Source organism: Narcine bancroftii, chromosome 1 (assembly GCF_036971445.1).
Source record: "Narcine bancroftii isolate sNarBan1 chromosome 1, sNarBan1.hap1, whole genome shotgun sequence".
NCBI lineage: Eukaryota > Metazoa > Chordata > Chondrichthyes > Torpediniformes > Narcinidae > Narcine > Narcine bancroftii.
In genome coordinates this window covers 371,058,527-371,079,019 of record NC_091469.1, presented here as the reverse complement: position 1 = coordinate 371,079,019, position 20,493 = coordinate 371,058,527, and the positions used below count along the sequence as shown (strand labels likewise).

The 20,493-nt window shown below is 41.3% G+C and overlaps 1 protein-coding gene across 8 annotated transcripts in view; it reads right to left on the bottom strand.

Moving 5' to 3' along the window:
- The window catches only part of LOC138751176 (ras-related protein Rab-5A), a 66,084-nt gene that overhangs the window by 31,094 nt on the left and 14,497 nt on the right, over positions 1–20,493 (bottom strand). For 3 of the 8 annotated variants that reach the window (XM_069913250.1, XM_069913238.1, XM_069913245.1), the window contains exons 2-3: positions 16,111–16,139; positions 6,723–6,955 (exon numbers count right to left, since the gene is read on the bottom strand). In XM_069913250.1, coding sequence (XP_069769351.1) covers positions 6,723–6,888 — 166 coding nt within the window. In that variant the 5' untranslated portion in view covers positions 6,889–6,955; positions 16,111–16,139. Of the gene's footprint in view, positions 1–6,722; positions 6,956–8,729; positions 8,814–15,269; positions 15,337–16,110; positions 16,140–20,493 lie in introns of those variants that run through there. The other 5 variants (XM_069913258.1, XM_069913236.1, XM_069913265.1 and 2 more) reach the window with 3 other exon arrangements.

Sequence of the window (20,493 nt, the reverse complement as noted above, 5' to 3'; positions counted from 1 at the left end):
CAGAGGGATTTGGGCTGCTTAGAAAAGTGGGCTGAAAAATGGCAGATGGAATTTAATGCTGATAAGTGTGAGGTGCTTCATTTTGGTAAGAAGAATCAGAATAGGACATATGTGGTAAATGGGAGAGCATTGAGGAATACAGAAGAGCAGAAAGATTTAGGAGTAACGGTACATCGTTCCCTGAAGGTAGAAACTCATGTGAATAGGGTGGTGAAGAAGGCTTTTAGTATGCTGGCCTTTATCAATCATTGCATGGAATATAGGAGTTGGGAGGTGATGTTGAGATTGTATAAGACGTTGGTGCGGCCTAATTTGGAGTTCTGTGTGCAGTTCTGGTCGCCTAATTATAGGAAGGATATAAACAGAGTGGAGAGAGTGCAGAGAAGGTTCACCAGAATGTTGCCTGGGTTTAAGCATCTGGAGTATGGGGAGAGATTGGACAGATTGGGTCTTTATTCTTTGGAGCGTAGAAGGTTGAGAGGGGATTTGATAGAAGTATTTAAGATTATGAAAGGGATAGACAGAATGGATGTGGATAGACTATTTCCGTTAAGAGGGGGAAAGATTAAAACAAGAGGACATGAGTTAAGAATTAAGGGGCAGAGGTTTAGAGGTAACATGAGGGGGAACTTCTTTACTCAGAGAGTGGTAGCTGTGTGGAATCATCTTCCGGGAGAAATAGTGGCGGCGGAGTCAATTGTATTATTTAAGAAAAGGTTGGACAGATATATGGATGAGAAGAAGATGGAGGGTTATGGGCATTGTGCAGGGAGGTGGGACTAGAAAGGGGTGTTTGGTTCGGTGCGGACTAGAAGGGCCTAATGGCCTGTTTCCGTGCTGTAATTGTTATGTTATATGTTAGTGTAGAACTTGTCCTTTTCTGCTGGCTCCGCCTAGAGGGATGGAATATAGACACTGATGAGGGTGATGCGACGCTTGTTTTGAAGGGAGAGTCGCATGGACATGATCTGGTCCGAGTGGCCTGTCGGGAGGTTTTCGAGTTTGGAGGCAATGGAGTTCTTGACCATGAAGCCTACACCAGATAGGCGTCGTTCATCCATAGGCTTGCCAGACCAGCAGAGTATATACATGACATCACGTACAACCCTGAGATTCTTTTTTCCTGCAGGCATGGCAGAATTACCAGTAATTGGTAGGGCAAAAAATAAACTGTACACAGCATAAACATAAAAACAAATAAAAATGTAAACAGATAATGATGTAAGCAAACTGACTGCACAACTTGGAGAGAACAGAAAGAAAATCAATAAAGTGCACAAGAGTCCCTAAATGAATCTCCGATTGAGTTTGTCGTTGAGGAGTCTGATGGCGGAGGGGTAGCAGCTGTTCCTGAACCTGGTGGTGTCACCTATGCCTCTTTCCTGATAGCAACAGCGAGAACAGAGCATGTGATGGGTGAAAGGCTGCTGTTGGTGCACCATTCAGCCAAGTTTTCAATCTCCATCGTGTATACTGACTCATCCCCTTCTTTTATCCCTAAAGGATCCCATCAACTTGGTCACAGTCTCAACTTACTTCAGGCAGAAGGTAAAGAAGCCTGATGTCCAACACCATGTTCAAGAACAGTTTCTTTTTCCAACAGTCATCAAGCTCTTAAACTTCCCAACACTACCTTAACCATGAACTACAGAGACAACCAAAAGAATGGTCTGTCCTATTGAAGCACTTTTGGATTCAGACCACTGTGTCATCAATCATGGCAGATGTACATTTCTTCTCAATCCCATTCTGCCTTTGCTGCATAAGTTTTGACACCCTTACTACTTAAGAACCCATCAATCTTCGCTTTAAATATATCTAATGACAGCCTTGACAGGTGTACGTGGCAATGAATTCCACAGATTCACCACATCTGGTTGAAGAAATTTTTCATTTCTAGTTTTTGAAGAGTCATCCTCAGGTTCTAGACTTTCCCAGCACTGGAAATATCTTCTCCACATCTATCCTATCCAGCCCTTTCAATATTAGGTAGGTTTCAATGAGAATCTTCCTCTCTCTCCACCCAATCTCTAAAAACTACCAACCTCTCTTCGAGTGCTCCTCATACATTAACCCTCTCATCCTGGGAAAATTTTGCATAAACTTTTTTGGAGTTCTACCAATGCCAACTTTCTTCAGATAAGGGATCCAAACCTGCTCATAAATATGGGCAAACAAGAAAATCTGCAGATGCTGGGGTCTAGTGAAATATGCGAGTGTTAGAGCACCTCAACAAATTCAAAGAAAGTAAAAAGTAGTTAATGTTTCAGGCTTGAACCCTTCAACAGCAATGTAGAAAAATAGGGAGAAGTTCTGTGATTTGACCAACTCCTTACATAACTTCAGCATTACATCCTTGCTTTTATATTCTCCTTCTCTCATTTGTCTTCTTTATTATGAACTCAACTTGCAAGTTAGCCTTTAGAGAATACTGGAATAGGATTCCATCCTCCCCCCCCACCCCACCACCCCATCAAGTTCCTTTGGACTTTCTACAAAACTGCATGACCATTCACTTCCTACTCTGTATTCCATCTGACACTTTGCCTATTTCCCCAACTAACCCAAGTCACTTTGCAGCCTCCCTTCTTCCTCATCACCACCTACCTTTCATCAATCATCTAAATAATTTACATACAACATGAATGAAATGGTGAACTTAACACTGACCCCTCCAGAACATCATGGGCAGCCACTAGAAAAGGCCTTGTTTTACCCACTCTTTGCATTCTGTCAGTCAGCTAATCTTCCATCTATACTTTCCTGCAATACCACAGGCTCCAGTTTTGTTCAGCATGTTAAAAGGCCTTCAGAAAAATCAAAATAAACAACATCCACCAACTTTCCATGGTCTATCCTGCTTGTTACTTTCTCAAAGAACTACAATTGATTTGAATTACAATCAGGATTTATTGTTATAAACACAAAATTATTTGTTTTGCAATAGCATTACAGTGCAAATATTGCAATAAATCATATTTAAAAATAAATAAAATTAGTGCAAAAATAAGAGAAAGTGGGCTAGTGTGTGGTTCATTCTCCGAACAAAAATCTGATGGCAGAGAAGAAACTGTCTTTGTGAGCTGGGTGTTCGTCCTCCAGTTCCTGCACCAGTTAGAATGCTTTCTAGTAAAAGTTTGCAAAGTCTGGTGACATTTCAAATCTCAAACTCCTCAATGGTATAACTGGTAGCATGACTTTTTCATGATTACATCAAGACCCAGGCCCAAGGAAAGATCCTCAGAGATCTTGACATCCAGAAATTTGATGCTCTTAATCCTTTCCGCTGCTGACCCTTCAATGAGGATTGGTTCGTGATTTCCCCTTCCTAAAGTCAACAATCAACTCCTTGGTTTTGCTACAATGAGTGCAAGGTTGTTGTTGTGGCACCATTCAATCAGATGATCGATTTCACTCCTGTACGCTACCTCATTACCATCTGTGGTTTTGCAAATGACTGTGATGTCATCGGAAAATTTGTAGACGGCATTTGAATAATTCCTAGCCACACAGTCATGGTTGTATTGCGAGTAGAGCAAAGGGCTAAGAATGCATCCTTGAGGTGTGCCTGTGTTGATCGTCAGCAAGGAGGGGAAACTGATTTCGATTTGTACTGACTGTGGTCTTCTGATAAGCAAATTGAGGATCCGGTTGCAGAGGAGGATGCAGAGACCCAGGTTTTGGAGCTTTTTGACCAGCACTGAGGGTATGATGGTGTTGAAATCTGAGCTGTAGTTGAAGAGTAGCCTAATTCAATTATTGCTGTTGTACAGGTGATCCAGGGCTCAGTGAAGAGCCAGGGATATTTTACCTGCTGGGGAGCAATTATGATGGAGGGCAAATTGCAGGCAAGATCTCCCCTGAAGGAAGCCACGCTAACTTTAGTGAATATTTCTTTCTCCTTTTATAATTATTGTCTCTTCTTAAGTCTTATCACATACAGTATTATAGCTGGTGCATCTTACAACATCTCTGTGGCTGCAGCAAGTAAAAATTTCAGTATCTACACATTGTACTGGGTGTATGCCAGTCTATCCTCTCATCTCAAAAGTCAACAATGAAAGTTGGATGGACAAGAGTTTTTAAATTGTAATGAAGTCAACAATGGATGACTGATAACCCAAGAACAGCATGGCTGCACAAGATAGAAGGTAAATAAAAAGATTTTGTTAGCAATAAGGAAAATTGAATGATTAGGCTTAATGGCAATGCGTGTTTATTGATGGGCACAGTGAAGTAGTCCATTTCAGAAAAAGATCAATACCATTCAAGGAGGGTGTAGAACCAGACCACACAGAGTTGAGGGTCCAAAGCTAGATATGAAAGATCATGAAGATCAGAAATAGTCTGACAGACTCCACCTGTTTAGTGGAGGAGTAAATAAAGACAGGACCTTCCAATGCAATATTGGGAGATCTGTCCATTTATCTCTTGTCCTCCCACCATCATGGGACCCAAACAGTCATTTCAGGTAAAGCAACAATTCCTATCTAGAGTAGATTACCTCAGAATTAACATTTCAAAAGCAAGAAGAAAAACAATTTCTTCCTGCACAAAAGCTGTAATGCCTTAATGTGGAAGTATGATTGTCACTTCAGCTGCTCTGCATAAGTTTGGTTCCTTACCCATCCAAAAGAAGGTACAATCCTTTCAGTTAATGTCAGAAATATGTTGGGCAAGAAAATAGTTGGTGTTTTGAATTCTAACTTTTTGAAACTATATTTTTAAAATGACATGGCAATCTTAAAATTATGTACTTTATGCTGGAAAATATAGAATTTGGGGAAACAACACCCTGAAACATCAATATCATAAAAGATGCAATGCAGCCTTGAGGGACATAAAGGCATAAAAAACCTGTCTGCCCAAGTGTACCCAAAGGCATGGTGGGAAGTGAGGGAAGAAATTATTGGGGCCTTGACTGAGATTTCTGCATCTTCCGCAGCCATGAGTGAGTCACTTGAAGTTGGAAGGTGGCTAAAATTATGCCTTTACTTAGAAAGGGCTGCAAGGACAAACCAAGGCAGAGGTGGACACGTTACTGCAGGGGAAACTTTGAGAAACACGACCCATGCACATTTGGAAAGATGAGGATTTATCAAGGACAGTCAACATGACTGAGAACAGAACATAGTGGTTTACAAATTGAGGGGTTTTAACTTTTGAAGCTGCGACCAAAATGAATTGATGAAGGTAGGCTGCAACACATTATCAACATGGACTTTAGCAAGGCTTTTGACATGGCAGACTGATGCAGAAGGAGAGATTAAATTGGACCCAGAATGAGCAAGCTGGAAATCAGAAAGTGGTCATGGAGGATTAGATTTAAAAATCAGAGGCCTGTAACCTGTGGTTACTATAGAGATCAGTGCTGGGTCCCCTACTCTTTTTCATTTATATCAATGATTAAGGTGAGAATGTAAGTGGCAGTTACCAGTTACCCACAAAAATTTTCGATGGCACTATGTAACAATTTGAAAAAAAGTTGATTTTTTTTCTGCCATGCTCAAATAGGACTCTGATGCGCTTTTAATGCCATTTTGAATCCAACTGAACTCTCGTGTACTCAAGGTAAGAATTAAACTTTATTTCATGCTTGAAAAACCTTTACTTGTTCTTTGTTGCTGTTTCAATCGCATATACTGTAGAAGTATTATGTTGATGCTACTGGGCTAGGATCAAAGAGGGGACCTTGGGGGCCTGGGCAGGTTCCATGTGGGGAGGTGTCAGGATTGGCGACAGCCGATACAAGTATTCTGCGGCTTACAATGGGCTGCAGATCAGATATACGGAAAATGTAGTTAACTAATATACATCTGGTCCTGAGTGTTCGGATAACAGAAACATTCTGTATGATGGATGGTCAAGGTGGTTATCAAATCAAGATCAACTGGAAAAGTGGGCACAGGAATGGCAGATGGAATTTAATATCACACAAATGCACTAAGATTCATTTTTGGGAAGCTAAACCAGGACAGGACTTGCACAGTACTTGATAGGCCATGGAGAGTATGGTAGAACAGAGAGACCAGGCCAATCAAGTACCTCACTCTCTGAAAGTTGTAAAGGTATATTACATGCCTGTTTCAGATGGTGCACTGAATACAAGAGTTAGGATGTCACGTTGGAGCAGTCGATGATGTCTGTAAGACTGCAGTATTGTGTGAAGTTCTGGTCATTATACTATAGGGTGGATGCAGTTAAGCTGGAGAAGGTGCAGAAAAGAAATTGTTAGAACTGTCAGAATTGAAATAATGAGAATAAGATAGGACTGCTTTCCTTAGAGTAAAGGAGGCTAATATTATAGAAGTAAATAAAAATCACAAGATCACAGACAAGGTGGACAGTCAATCTATCCCACCACCCCCTCCCCTCCAAGTTCGGAAACCCAAACTAGAGGACAGATAGTTAAGATGAAAGGAGGGGGGGGAAATTTGAAAATAACTTGAGATGCATGTTTGTCATGCAGAGGATGGTGTGTACTTGGAATAAGTTGTCAAAGTAAGTAGTAGAGGTAGGTGTAATTACAAAGTTTGAGACATTTGGACAGATTCTTAGAGAAAGTTTTTGATAGACTGGACCAAATATAGGCAAATGGGATGAGCCAGGAATGCACCGTGGCATGATTTCCGAGATGTATAACTGAATTTATGAACATACTGAAGGAAACACTGGCTATTTGAACACAATTACATCAAAAACTAAGGTAAAACAAAACTTACCACCAATAGTACTCTCTTGGTATTCATGGAACTGCCCCTTCACAAAGCGAAGCACTAAACTAGATTTTCCAACAGCAGACTCTCCAAGTAGAACAAGCTTGAACTGGCAGATTTTGTTAGAAGCAGATGGTCCGTTGGGTCTCACTGCGCCTCCCCGATTTGCCATGTCCTAATTAGTCACCAGAACCTCTTATTCCAAACTAGTATTCAATCCTCGTCTTATCGGTTTCAGGCTAAAAGAAAAGACAGGACTTTTTGTGAAGTGATAGCAAACCTTCAATTAATTCAACACTATTAAAAATAACCACCTTAGGATTTTGTTGGATTGCTTGGATAAACATGTTATCCCAGTCCTGAAGCAAAATTACTAATCCAAAAATGTACAAAAATTAATATGAGTAACCGAAACATAGGAAATGTACAGCAGGTTAACCAGGGGCCAATAGAATTGAGTAATCCATACGTTTTGAGGACAATCCCTACCCAGAGTACCCAACCCCAGGAAGCAGATAAAATCTAAGCCATTTTTAAATTCTAACCAATCAAAATAACTATGAGGGAAGTCAACAGAATTACCCTTTTTTAAAATAAAGAATGGTCACTTCACTGCAACCAAGGCTTTTTTTTATTTATTCCTCAAAAGGCAACTTAATTTATTCTGTCAGCGACTGCCCCCTTTCTTCTTCCAAAAGAAGGCCCCTCACTTACTGTTCTTTTGATTCGTTCCTGAAGCTCACTGTAAAGATACCAAGAGTGAAATGCATCTCAAAATCCAAAACAAAAAAACAAAAGGAAAAATAATTATTTCTAATTTATATTTGCTTTCAAATCATCTCTTATATGGATTGGGATTCATGAAATTATTCTGGAAATTACAATTACATTTGGAACGTGCTGAAGAGAGAAAAATAAAACTTGTATCCATTAGATCCTTGATTGGCTTGGAATTTCTTGAGAAAAGTAAGCTTTGAAATAGTCTTTTTTAAATTCAATTTTGGTGTAAAAACAAACATTATTTGTTTTCCACTATTCTATTATCACTAACAATGTATAAAAAAGCTGGTGTGATTATTCAAATGACAGGTGTCTTTGAACTCTCCAGGATCAAAACACTGAATCATTACTAGTTTGGACAGAAGACTGTGACAGAAGACTAACAAAATGTAATGTTTCGAGCAACCTATGTATTTGCATAGAACAGTACAGCAAAGGAATAGGGCCTCTCAGCCCATGATGTTTGGATGTCCAAATTTAATTAAAAACCTGCTGCTTGCACATTCCACTTTCCTCTGCATGTTCACAAATTGACCTGGAAGCTCCTTAATTGCTACAATTGTATCTGCTTCCACCATTCCTGCAGCTCATTCCAGGTACCTACAACTCTTGTGAATAAATACTTGCCCTGCACATCTTTAAACTCCCTCTCCTCACTTCAAATTGTGTCTTCTAGTATGTGACTATTCTACTCTGGCAAATGTTTCTGACTGTCTACCCCAGTGTTTCTCAAACAGGTTTCCGCAAGAGGCCGCTAGGGATTCCACAGGAAACAGTGATAAATAGGCTAATGCATTTTTGAGTAATTTTTGTTTAATTTTATATTCGTAATTTTACTATACATGGACAGCATATTGTTGGAAAATCCTTGGTTATTATAATAAAGGCTTCAACCTCTTATATTATTTAAAATGAAAACCTCAGTGTGAGGTCTCATAAATGAGCAGTATGATTTTCTTTCGCTTTGCCAATAAATTTGACAAAAAGGGGGTAATTTTTTCCTTAAACAAGTTATCCAAAAAATGTTCATGTGAACTATGATAAAAATATAAGAGATATTAATAATGGTATATAATAATTTTTATGCAGGGGTTCCCTGAGACATGAAAACTATTTCAAGGTTCCACAAGGGTAAAAAGGCTGAGAAACGCTGGTCTATCATATCTACAACTCTCAATTCAGGTTTCCCCTCAGCCTCTGTGCTCCAGAGAACATAACCCAAATTTGACCAACCTCTTCCCAAAGTTCATATCCTCTATTCCAAGCAGCATACTTGTGAATCTCTTCTGTGCCCTTTCCAAAGCTTCCACATCCTTCCTGTAATGGGACGACCAGAATTATACTCGATACTCCAAGTGCAGCCTTAGAAAAGTTTTATATAGCTGAAAGACTATACACAATTTCTTATTCTTGTACTCAATGCCCAATCAATGTTGGAAAGCATGCCTTCTTTACCACCATAGCAATTTACATAGCCACTCTAACGGAGTTATGGATCTGGATCCCAGAACTCTCTGCACAATACTTTCAAAAGTTCTGCCATTCTATGGATACTTCCCCTTGCACTGGAAATCACAAACTACAACATCTCAGACTTGCCTGAATTAAACTCCATCTGCCATTCCTCTGTAACTTAACTACCACTATATCTTCTTGTATCTTTGATAATCACAGTTATAACAGTGGTTATAACCCTAACCACTGTTATAACAGTGAACCACTGTTCACAATCCCACAAATCTGTGCACCCTCTTCAAATTTACTAACCCACCAATGTTTTCAGCAAAATCATTTATATATCACAGGCTTCCAAACAGAACAGCACCCTTCCACCATTACCCTATATTCTATGGGCAAGCTAACTCCAAATAAAAACCACCAGTTCACCATGAATTGCAATCACCTTTACCTTCTGGATCAGTCTATCATTAGAAACCTTGTCAATTTAAAAAATATATATATTTTTAAGACAAAGCACAGTAACAGGCCATTTCAGCCCATGCCACCTAATTTACACCTAATTAACCTATACCCCTGGTACATTTCTAATTTTGGGAGGAAACTGGAGCCCCTGGGGAAAACCTACACAGAAAGAATGTACCAGCTCCTTACAGACAGCTTGGGATTAGAATGCCGGTCCTGATCGCTGGCGCTGTAAAGGTGTTTTGCTAACCACTATGCCAACCATGGCACCCCAAATATTAAACTACTCAGACAACATCCACTGCCCTACCCTCATCAACTGCCTTATTCCATCGTGGGCTGAAGTCCTGTGCTGTGATGTAATGTTCTATCAATGCCTCATAAAACTCAATTTGTGAAAAAAATCATGACTTGCCCTGTACAAAGCCACATTGACTGTCCCTAATCTGATCATACTTTTCCAAATATCCGTAAATCCTATCCCCAATTCTTTCCAATAGCCTCCCACCAACGATGCAAGACTCACCAGTCTACAATTACCTGGGTTATTCCTCATTACTTTTTTTGAACAAACGAACAACACATGGCTATTCTCCATTCCTCCAGGTTCACCTATTCCTCACAGATATAAAAGCATCATTAAGGTCACAACAATCTCCTCTTGTTCCGTTCAATGAAGTTTGGATATATAACGGTCCCCAGGAACTTTTCCACCTTAATGCTCTTCAAAAACCCAGCACCACTTCTTCCTCGATCTCAAAATGAACTGCCACACAGCATTATCCATACTGATTTCATTATCCTTGAAACTTTCTACTTAATACTGATTTGAAGTACTCATTCAGTATCTCGTCCACTTCCTTTGATTTCAAGGATGCATTCCATCTTTTGTCCTTTCCTTAGTCATCCACTTGTTTTTAATACCAACATAAAATGTATTGGGATTCTCCTTAAACATACTCATCAAGGACATTTCATGGTACATTTTGACCTTCCAGATGTCCTTGTATTGGAATGAAGGGAATTAAAATGGTCAGCTACATTCAGACAAGTTTGATGTTCACATGTACATCAATATTCATTCAACATGAGAAAAAATCTTGTATGCACATCTCCAAACTAATCTATTATATTCATTGTTCTTGATGTGGCCTTTTTGACACCATTATGATCAAATGCACATTTGGTGATCGCTTTCCTGAACACCCGTTCTGTCTGTGGGTTTAAGCTAGAACTCCCAGTAGCCAACAATTTCAATTCCATTTACCTTTTTCACACAAAAGTCCATTCTTATCCATTCCCAGAGTGAGGCTAAGTGTAAACTTGAGCAACAATGATTCACATTCTTCCTAAAAGTCTTAAAACAAAAAGCATGAAAAGATTTTTCTAAGTTTAGATAATACCCACCTGTATCTGGTTTAACCGTTTCCATCTCTTTCCACTCATTCATGCTTTTCTCTACCTTTCTGTTTCCCAGTGGATTCTCCCTCGACCTATCACCTTCAATTCAATACCTCATCACCTCTTAACTCATCCTCAACTTATTTTTCCCCATTCCCCTCAATATACTTGATATCACTCTTCCTATTTTAGTCTCAATAAAGGTTCATGACCTGAAACATTGACAGAACCTTTCTATCATTGGATGCTGCTTGACCTGCTGTGCTCCTCTAGCTTCTCATTGCCTGCTCAAAGTCCAGGCTTATCTAATAAACTTGGGTGGCACCATTGCCATAGCAGTTTGCACAACACCTATACAGCACCAGTGATCAGGACTGGGTTTCAAATCCCGTGCAGTCTGTAAGGAGTTTGTACGTTTTCCCCGTGACTGTGTGGATTTTGAAACGTAGTAGGGGTATAGGTTAATTGCATGTACATTAGGTAGCATGGGTTCTTGGTCTAAAATGGCTTGTTACTGTGCTATATGTCTAAATTTAAAAAAAATTAATGAATTAAAATCTCTTTTCTCAAAATACTCTCAAAAGACCTGGCCAGGCTCACTTCTCAGTATAAGGCTCTGTGTAGCCATTTCCCTAGTTGGACTATTTGTATGCTGCTTCAAGAGCTCCTTGAAATTTGTCAGGATCGGTTCATGTTTACGTAACTTCAAGTTTTCAGGTGATTCCATTAATCTGTGTGTTTAGTTTGTTGCTAATTCATACAAGTGACTTTATCCATCAGTACTGGACTAGTAGTTAGTTTTGATGATTACTTCTATCAGCAATACATTTCATGTTCCTGCTGGCTGCATATTTTCAGATCAATCTCCACACTTTAATATAGCAGCTAAATTATTTCATTTTAGACACCAAATTACTTAGTGCATGCTGTATCTCTTTCAGCAAGATTTCAGTTTCTTCATGCTTCTAAAAGAAAAATGACCATTTATTAATCATTCCCAACTTGCAACCTCCAAATCAGTCTCTGCACTGCAGTCTCCAACCAAAACCAAGTCTCATCTAATATACTATAAAATCTCATCCTCCAATCCCATCCCCCGTCCAAAACTAAGGTATGGCAGCTAGGGCAGATGCCCTGGGCACCATCATTACCCTTGCCTCACCTGCCAATATCCAAGTCTCTAGCTCAACAATGAATCTCCTTCTCGGGGTGCAGCGCTGCCAAGGCTCAATTAAGTGCCCTGGAGGCTGCACTGTGTTTCCCTGCGACTGGCAGAACACTTTCAGTTGCATGGGGGATTATAGGTAAGGAAGATAGCAATTTTGCCCATTTGATCCTGCATTGAGTGAGGTGCCGGAATGGCCCTGAAACGGCCTGATAAGATGCCAGCCTGAAGCGGCCCCATGAGCTCCGGCAGCACTGCACCCGGGGTGGTGCTACCATTATGTGAACCAGACCACAGAGGGGGTGCTGGCGATCCTGTGAACATTGTAGGTAAGACTTTATTTCACCCTAAAGTAGCAGCAAAATGCAAGAGATTATGTGTGTGGAGCAGGGAAAAAAAATCGTGCCTGACTTGGCCACTGTTCAGTCTCACCAGAATCCCGGGAGACCCCTTTTGTTATCCATGGGCTACAGCAAACTCTTGCAAAACAAAGGGACAGTCGGAGTTTTTATTGAGTAAGCGGGAATTGCAGAGTTCACCCAACCCCTCCCATGTGCATGTTCTGTTTAACACTGAAGCCAAGTAGAGTTATTCTGGGATGAGAAAGGAAGTTCAGGTACAGGCTGCCCTTCTCGGCTCTGCAGTCAGGCCAGTTTGGCCTGGCCTTGGGTGTGGGAGGAGTGGCATTCAGTCAATGCTGGTTCAATGGCTGTTAACAGCAATGCGTTTGAAGTTCTCCATACTCCTGTGGCTGGCTTTGGAATGGCTGCATGTTAATATACTGTATGTTCAACACGCTGGTTTCTTGAACAAAGCAAATGAGTCTAATCGCATGGCAGGCGCAGAGGCTTTAAACGGGGGTGTGGGGGTGGTGTGGAGGGAACAAGGGAGAGAAACTACTTCTCCCCATTAAAAACCTTTCACTCATGCCGCTTCTAACTTTGTTACAATGAACCTAGCTGTGAGGAACAGTGCTGATTTAGGGAACAGGAATTCATGACCTCTGAGAAAAAGCCCAATATACACGTGGCTAATCTTCAAAACTAGTGTGCACTTCAGCTTTGAACAATATGTTGAATACAATTATACTAATTATTCCAGATAGTCTTCAGCATGCTGATTTTCAAAAAAAAAAATTGTTTAAAGTACAATGCCAGAACAGGGAAATGATCACGCCACCGTATAATTTATTGGTATGACCCTAATGATTACATAAGTTTGCTTTATATTCATATAAAGATAGCTTTGCATTTTTAAAATTCTTAATGCATTGCTGACATCGTTTTCATTGCTTCTAGTGTTCCAAGTCCTGCGGAATTTAATTCTTTTCCTCGGTGCAAGCTTCTTTATTTGTAGATTACTGCTGCCTTGTGAAACAATTCAATGCTTCTATGCTTCAGAGAAACGCATTAGACATGATTCATGCAAATAAATTGCATTTTTAAACAGTTAATAATTTGGTTTCCTGTTCCATGAATTAAATTATAGCCTCAGCTTTCTGATAACTTTAAATTTATTTTATATAATATCCAATCATATTATCATCATGGTTTGTGGAACATTCCTAAATGCTAAACTGTTTAAATAAATTTACGGTCATTAAACAAAAATAGGCCATGAAAAATGTTAATTAGATACATGTGAATGAATTCATATGAACACCAGCTCTTGAATTTATACATTATTTCTTAAAATAGTTTTCATTTCAATATTTTAAAGAAAAATAGTAAATCTCAGTGTTGTATGTACTCTGAATACTACAAAAAGAGCCAGGACAAAAACACCACTCAGTCTAAACAATATGGAGCAAAGAGCAGACTCAGAGGATGATTGTAAATAGAGATTTTAAAGGTTGGGATTAATCTGGTAAAGTCTGATTTTAAAAGTTGGCTACAAAAGCTAATACTGAACACCAGTGACTTTTGCTAAATAAAAATCAATAGACAAGATCATTCCAATTACAATATATAAATACATCCCTAAAGTATCAGAATATATCAAAACTATTTAAATTTGAAAGGCAAGTTTCTAGAAAACTATCAGCATGTGCAACTTCACAAGCATAATTTATCATGGCAAAAGACAATTGCTTCAGTATTTCATCTCTAGAACTGAATTAAATAATTATCTTGTAGGAAATAATGAACTTGCTACAATTTCATGGCTACTTTTACTGAAAATTAGATTTCTTTTTATTAAAAAAATTGTTAAATTTATTAAATTTTAAATGCTACAGGTGCCACTTTGGGTCAAAAATTCACGTTTCATGATCATCAGGCAAAGCCTTAGTTATTAGTGAGGCAACAAGTACTACACTGCTGTATTTCTATGCAAATGTATTTAGTTCTGGAATGTCTGCTCTTGTCTGGCCTGATCATGTAAGAATGATTTTTAGTTACCTTTCAAAAAATTATCCAAGACTTTTATCAATTGAATTTTTCTAAATCCTTTGACAACCTGCTGTATATTTCCAGAATTTACAGTTAAACAGAAAAATACCCAAAATACTGTCATTTAAATTAAAACAGTTTTACAAATATAAAAATTCACATTCAACAGACTGGAAAAATATTGATAGTTAAAATGGAAGTAAATGCTATTGAAGTCTCCAGAATAAAATATAAGACAGTTTAGAAAAAGGTAAAAAGTTAAACTCAAGCAACACAGAAATGTGAGAAGGCTGTACTTAAATGCAAATAGATGAGCTCAAAGTGCAGTTAGAAATTGGCAGGTATGACATTGTGGGCATGAGATGAAACTGAAGGATGATCACAGCTGAAAAGATAGGCAGGTGGACAGAAGGGATGGGTGGCTCTGTTCTCTGTTGGTAAAAATTCAATTCAATTACTTAACAAGAAAGGAAATAGGATTAGAGGATGCAGAATCCTTGTGGGTAGAGTTGAGAAACTGCAAGGGTAAAAAGACCCTCATGGGAGTTGCATATAGGCCTCTAAATTATAGCCAGAATGTAGGGTTGTGTTTCTCAGACTTTTTCGTTCAAAGGCCCAGCTAGCCATGGTCCACAAGTTGCAATGACTGAGCAATATTTTCAAGTCAAAGGCAGCTCTGTAAGAAACACTTCTTTATCCAATTTAAATTATTTTATTTAAAATTTTTTTACAGAACAAAAAAAAACACTGCAAGCCTACACTGAACGCAAAATCTCCCAATCAAAATAAAAGCTCAAGCCATTTTAATGAGACTCTCCTCCCCCCCCCCCCCCCCATTCCTGAAGTTTCTTCACCAGTTTCCACATCCTTGGTTCTGCAGTAGATAATGCACACCTGAGATCTGCCTCCACTTCAATGCTGTTTTGTGCCTTTGTCTTCAACTGCAGCAATGTCAAAAAACCTGATTCACAAAGATAAGTTGTCATGAAGGGCAGGAACTTCTGAAGTAATTCTTTTGCAATGTTGGGGCAACTATCTATAATTTTTGGCCAAAACTCATGTAGATGAAGTCTCAAAAACATCTCTGCATCCAGAATAGTTTTGAAAGTCATTGAGTTCATCCTGCAGATCATAAGGAACCTCATTGTCTTTAATAAGAAAGGGGCTCCTCACTAGTTTGCATCCTTTTCTGCTGATGTCTGGGAAGTAATGCAGGAATTCTTCTCTGAGGCAGCTGAGATGCAAGACAACTTCCTTTGCAACATCAGCATCAACTCCATTAACAGCTACTGCTGAAAGAGATTCAAACATGGGAAAATTTCCTCCTTCAACCTTGTTTCCAGTTTTCAAGCTTTTGTATAAATGCATTGAGAGCATCCACAACCTAGATTATAGTTGTGATCTTGCCTTGAAGCTTGAGACTCAATTTTTTCAATTGATCAAAAATGTCCACAAGGTTGGCAAGGCGAAATACCCACAGATTCTCATTGAAACAGGTTTCCAGTTCAATCAGTACATTTTTTTTGCATTTTCAAGAACAACTGCAACTCTTCTCATAGTTCAAACACTCTTGCCACGTTTCCTGTTGATAGCCAAAAGACTTTGGGGTAGTAATAGCCAAGTAAACTTGTAACATAACCGACAGTCACACAATACCATCGAGGGTAAATCTTCAATGAAATTTTTGCAAAACTTTGCATCCAATTTTAGAGGAGAAATGTATCATGTATCTTACCTTATAAATAGGTGCCTCTTGAATTTTGACTGGAGTGAAGAACAAAAAGCAGGAAGAAGACAAAAAACATCCTTCAGATTTATTGTCAGAGAACATAAATGACAACACATACAACCCTGAGATTCTGTTTCCCACGGGCGAGGCAACATTACCACTTATTGGCAGTGCATAAACACTGTACACATGTAAACAAATGTAAACAACTGACTGTGCAATACAGAGAGAGGGGGGTGGGGGGGGAAGAAAAGAAAAAAAAAAGTACACGAGTCCTAATTGAGTTTATTGTTGAGGAGTTTGATGGAGGAGGGGTAGCAGCCATTCCTGAACGTGGGGGTCTGAAACTCGTGGCACTTATACATCTTTCCTGATGGTAGCAGCAAGAACAAAGTGAGTGTGTGCTGGTGGTGTGTATCTTTGATGATTGCTGCTGTTCTCCCACAGCAGCATTCTTGGTAGATGTGCTCGATGTTGATGATGCTTTTGCCTGTGATATCCTGTGCTGTGGTACAGAATATTTTTCAGGGCTTTACGCTCAGGGTTATTAGTGTCCCCATGCCAGACCATGATGCAGGTGGACAGCACACTTTCCGCTACACATCTGTAGAAATTTGCCAGGGTTTTCGATGTCATACCAAACCTCTGCAAATTCAAGGTAATAGAGGTGCCAACATGCTTTCTTCATTAGTGTGTTGGGCCCAGGAAAGATCCATAGAACATTACAGCACAGAAACGGGCCCCTTCGGCTGTTATAGTCTTCAATGACCAGCACCCAGCCACAGCCCACCATACTACTCTCATCCATGCACCTGTCCAATTCTTCTTCATGTTAAAATTAAGCTTCCATTCACCACTTCAGCTGGCAGCTCATTCCACACTTCCCCCCACTCTCTGTAAGATGAGGTTCCCCCTAAACTTTTCCCATATCATACTTTAGTCATGTCCTCTGCTTTGTATCTCCAACAACCCACCACGAACAGAAGGGGTTAGGGGTGAGCGCTGCCATGAATAGAGGGAGGTGGCAGCAAGCACTGCTGTGATCATTGTGTGTATATATCGTACACAGTAGAGAAACCCCTATTTAGCACGACTCTACTTTCTTCACGATCTGATTTTTTGGACCCGAATTATTGCATTATAATGGGATTCCACTGTACTCCAAATTTGACTCCACCAATGTTTTATATAACTTTACCATAACATCCTAACTTCTATACTCAGTACTTTGATTTATGGAGGACAATATGCCAAAAGCTCTCTTTACAACCCTAACCACGTATGACTCCACTTTCAGGGAATTATGTATCTGTACTCCCAGATCCTTCTGTCCTACCGCACTCTTTAGTGCCCTATTATACAGAGTATGTCCTTTCTTGGTTTGTCTAATTTACCACATGATCATCAAAATCATTGATACAGATGACAACAATGTCCCGGCACCGATCCCTGAAGCACACCACTAGTCTTAGGCCTCCAGTTTGAGGAGCAATCATCCCCTACTCTCTGGCTTCTCCCTTCCAGCCATTGTCGAATCCAGTTCACTATGAATACCTAGCTTCTGAAGCTTCCTGACTAACCTCCCTTGTGGGATCTTGTGATAAGGCCTTACTAGGAGCCCATGTAGACAATACAGGTACACAATCATTTATACGGACATCTAAAGTCCAGAAAAGTCAAAAATCCGGATTTTTTTTTGGTGCTGGTACAGCTGAGGTGGGGGGGGGAATGGAGGGGGAGAGATGGCGGCGCGACTCGGGCGGGGAGGGGGGAATGGAGGGGGAGAGACGGCGGCGCGACTCGGGCGGGGAGGGGGGAATGGAGGGGGAGAGACGGCGGCGCGACTCGGGCGGGGAGGGGGGAATGGAGGGGGAGAGACGGCGGCGCGACTCGGGCGGGGAGGGGGGAATGGAGGGGGAGAGACGGCGGCGCGACTCGGGCGGGGAGGGGGAGAGACGGCGGCGCGACTCGGGCGGGGAGGGGGAGAGACGGCGGCGCGACTCGGGCGGGGAGGGGGAGAGACGGCGGCGCGACTCGGGCGGGGAGGGGGAGAGACGGCGGCGCGACTCGGGCGGGGAGGGGGAGAGACGGCGGCGCGACTCGGGCGGGGAGGGGGAGAGACGGCGGCGCGACTCGGGCGGGGAGGGGGAGAGACGGCGGCGCGACTCGGGCGGGGAGGGGGAGAGACGGCGGCGCGACTCGGGCGGGGAGGGGGAGAGACGGCGGCGCGACTCGGGCGGGGAGGGGGAGAGACGGCGGCGCGACTCGGGCGGGGAGGGGGAGAGACGGCGGCGCGACTCGGGCGGGGAGGGGGAGAGACGGCGGCGCGACTCGGGCGGGGAGGGGGAATGGAGGGGGAGAGACGGCGGCGCGACTCGGGCGGGGAGGGGGGAATGGAGGGGGAGAGACGGCGGCGCGACTCGGGCGGGGAGGGGGGAATGGAGGGGGAGAGACGGCGGTGCGACTCGGGCGGGGAGGGGGGAATGGAGGGGGAGAGACGGCGGCGCGACTCGGGCGGGGAGGGGGAGAGACGGCGGCGCGACTCGGGCGTGGAGGGGGAGAGACGGCGGCGCGACTCGGGCGGGCGGAGTGGGATAGATACGCCAGTGCGTCTGGAAGGGGGAGGGATACGGCAGCACAATTTGGGTGGTCTTAAATCTGGGGCAGCTAGCTTTTGTTCTGAAATCTGGAAAAATCCAAAATTCAGAACACCCTCAAGGCTTCCACATAAAGGATTGTGTGCCTGCATTCACAGCCTTTCCTTCATCAACATTCCAAGTAGCCTCCTTGGAAAACTCTAGAAGATTGGTTAAACACAACCTAACATGCACAAAGCCATGTTGACTATCCCTAATCAGTTCCTGGCTATCCAAATATTTTCATATCTAATCTCTTAGATCACCTTCCAATAATTTACCTACTAATAATGGCAGGCTCTCCTGCCTACAATTTCCAGGGCTACTTTTGGAGTCTTTTTAAACAACAGAAAAACTTGAGCTACCCTCCAATACTCCAGCACCACACCAGCAGCAAAGGACATTTTAAATATTTCAGCCTGTGCCCGTGCAATTTATATGCTAGCCTCCCTCAAGGTCCAGGGAATATCTTGTCAAACCCTAGAGATTTATCCGCCCTTATTTGTTTTAAGACAGCAAGCACTTCCTCCTCTTTAATCTGTATAGATTCCATGACCTCACTGCTCGTTTTCCTTATTTTGCACGACTATTCTCATTTCCTGAGTGAATAAAAATACTATTTAAGAGCTCCCCATCTCATTTGGCTCCAAATAAAGCTGACCACTCTGATCTTTCTAGGGACCAATTTTGTTCTCTCTCATTTTACTCTCATATACCTGTAGATGCCCTTCTGATTTTCCTTCACATTGTCTACCAAAGTAACTTCATGTCTTCCATTAGCCTTCCTGAGTTTTTTTTTGCATTATTTATACTTAAGTACCTCATTTACTCCATGTTGCCGATCCCTGCTATACACCTCTCTCTTCTTCTGAACTAGACCCCCGATATCCTTTGAAAACCAAGCTACCCCATTCCTGCAAACCTTGCTTTTAACCCTGACAGGAACATACAAGCTCTGTACAGGTGCTCCTCTACTTCAGAAGGTCCGACTTATGACTTTTCAAAGTTACGATGGTTCGAATCTCAACTTTCAATTTTGAATTCTGATCTGTTCCTGTGCTTGTGATATGCAGTACACTACTCTCTTGCAATGCTGGGTGATGGCAGCATCACGTGGGAATATCATACAGCATACTTCATGCCCAGTGTGCTTTCAGCTGTGTATGTTAATGGTTTTTTTTCAGCGTGGAATAAAGGTATTCAGAATTTAATTATAAAAAAATGGTAGGTGCAATATTCTTTTTTGACTTCAAATTTTTTCAACTTACGATGGGTTTGTTAGAACACAATTCTGTCATAAGTTGAGGAGCACTGAACTCTCAAAATTTCACCTCTGAAGGTCATCCACTTACCTCGCACATCCTTGCCTGAAAACAACCGTTCCTAATCCACACATTCTAGATACTTCCTCAATTCCTCAAAATTGGCCTTTCTCCAATTTAGAATCTCAATCTGAGACACAGACCTATCCTTCATAATTAACATGAAACCAATGCCAGATTAACATGAAACCAATGCCAGTATGATCACTGGACCCAAAATGTTTCCCCACATATACTTCTGTCACTTGTCCTTTTTCGTTCCCCAACAGGAAATCTAGTATTGCAGTCTCTCTGGTTGATACCTCTATATAAAACTTTTGTGAACAAATTTGACTAACTCCAAGCCATCCAGCCCTTTTACAGTATGGGAGTGCCAGTCAATATGTGGAAAATTAAAATCTATCACAACGCCAGCAATCGGGACTGGAATC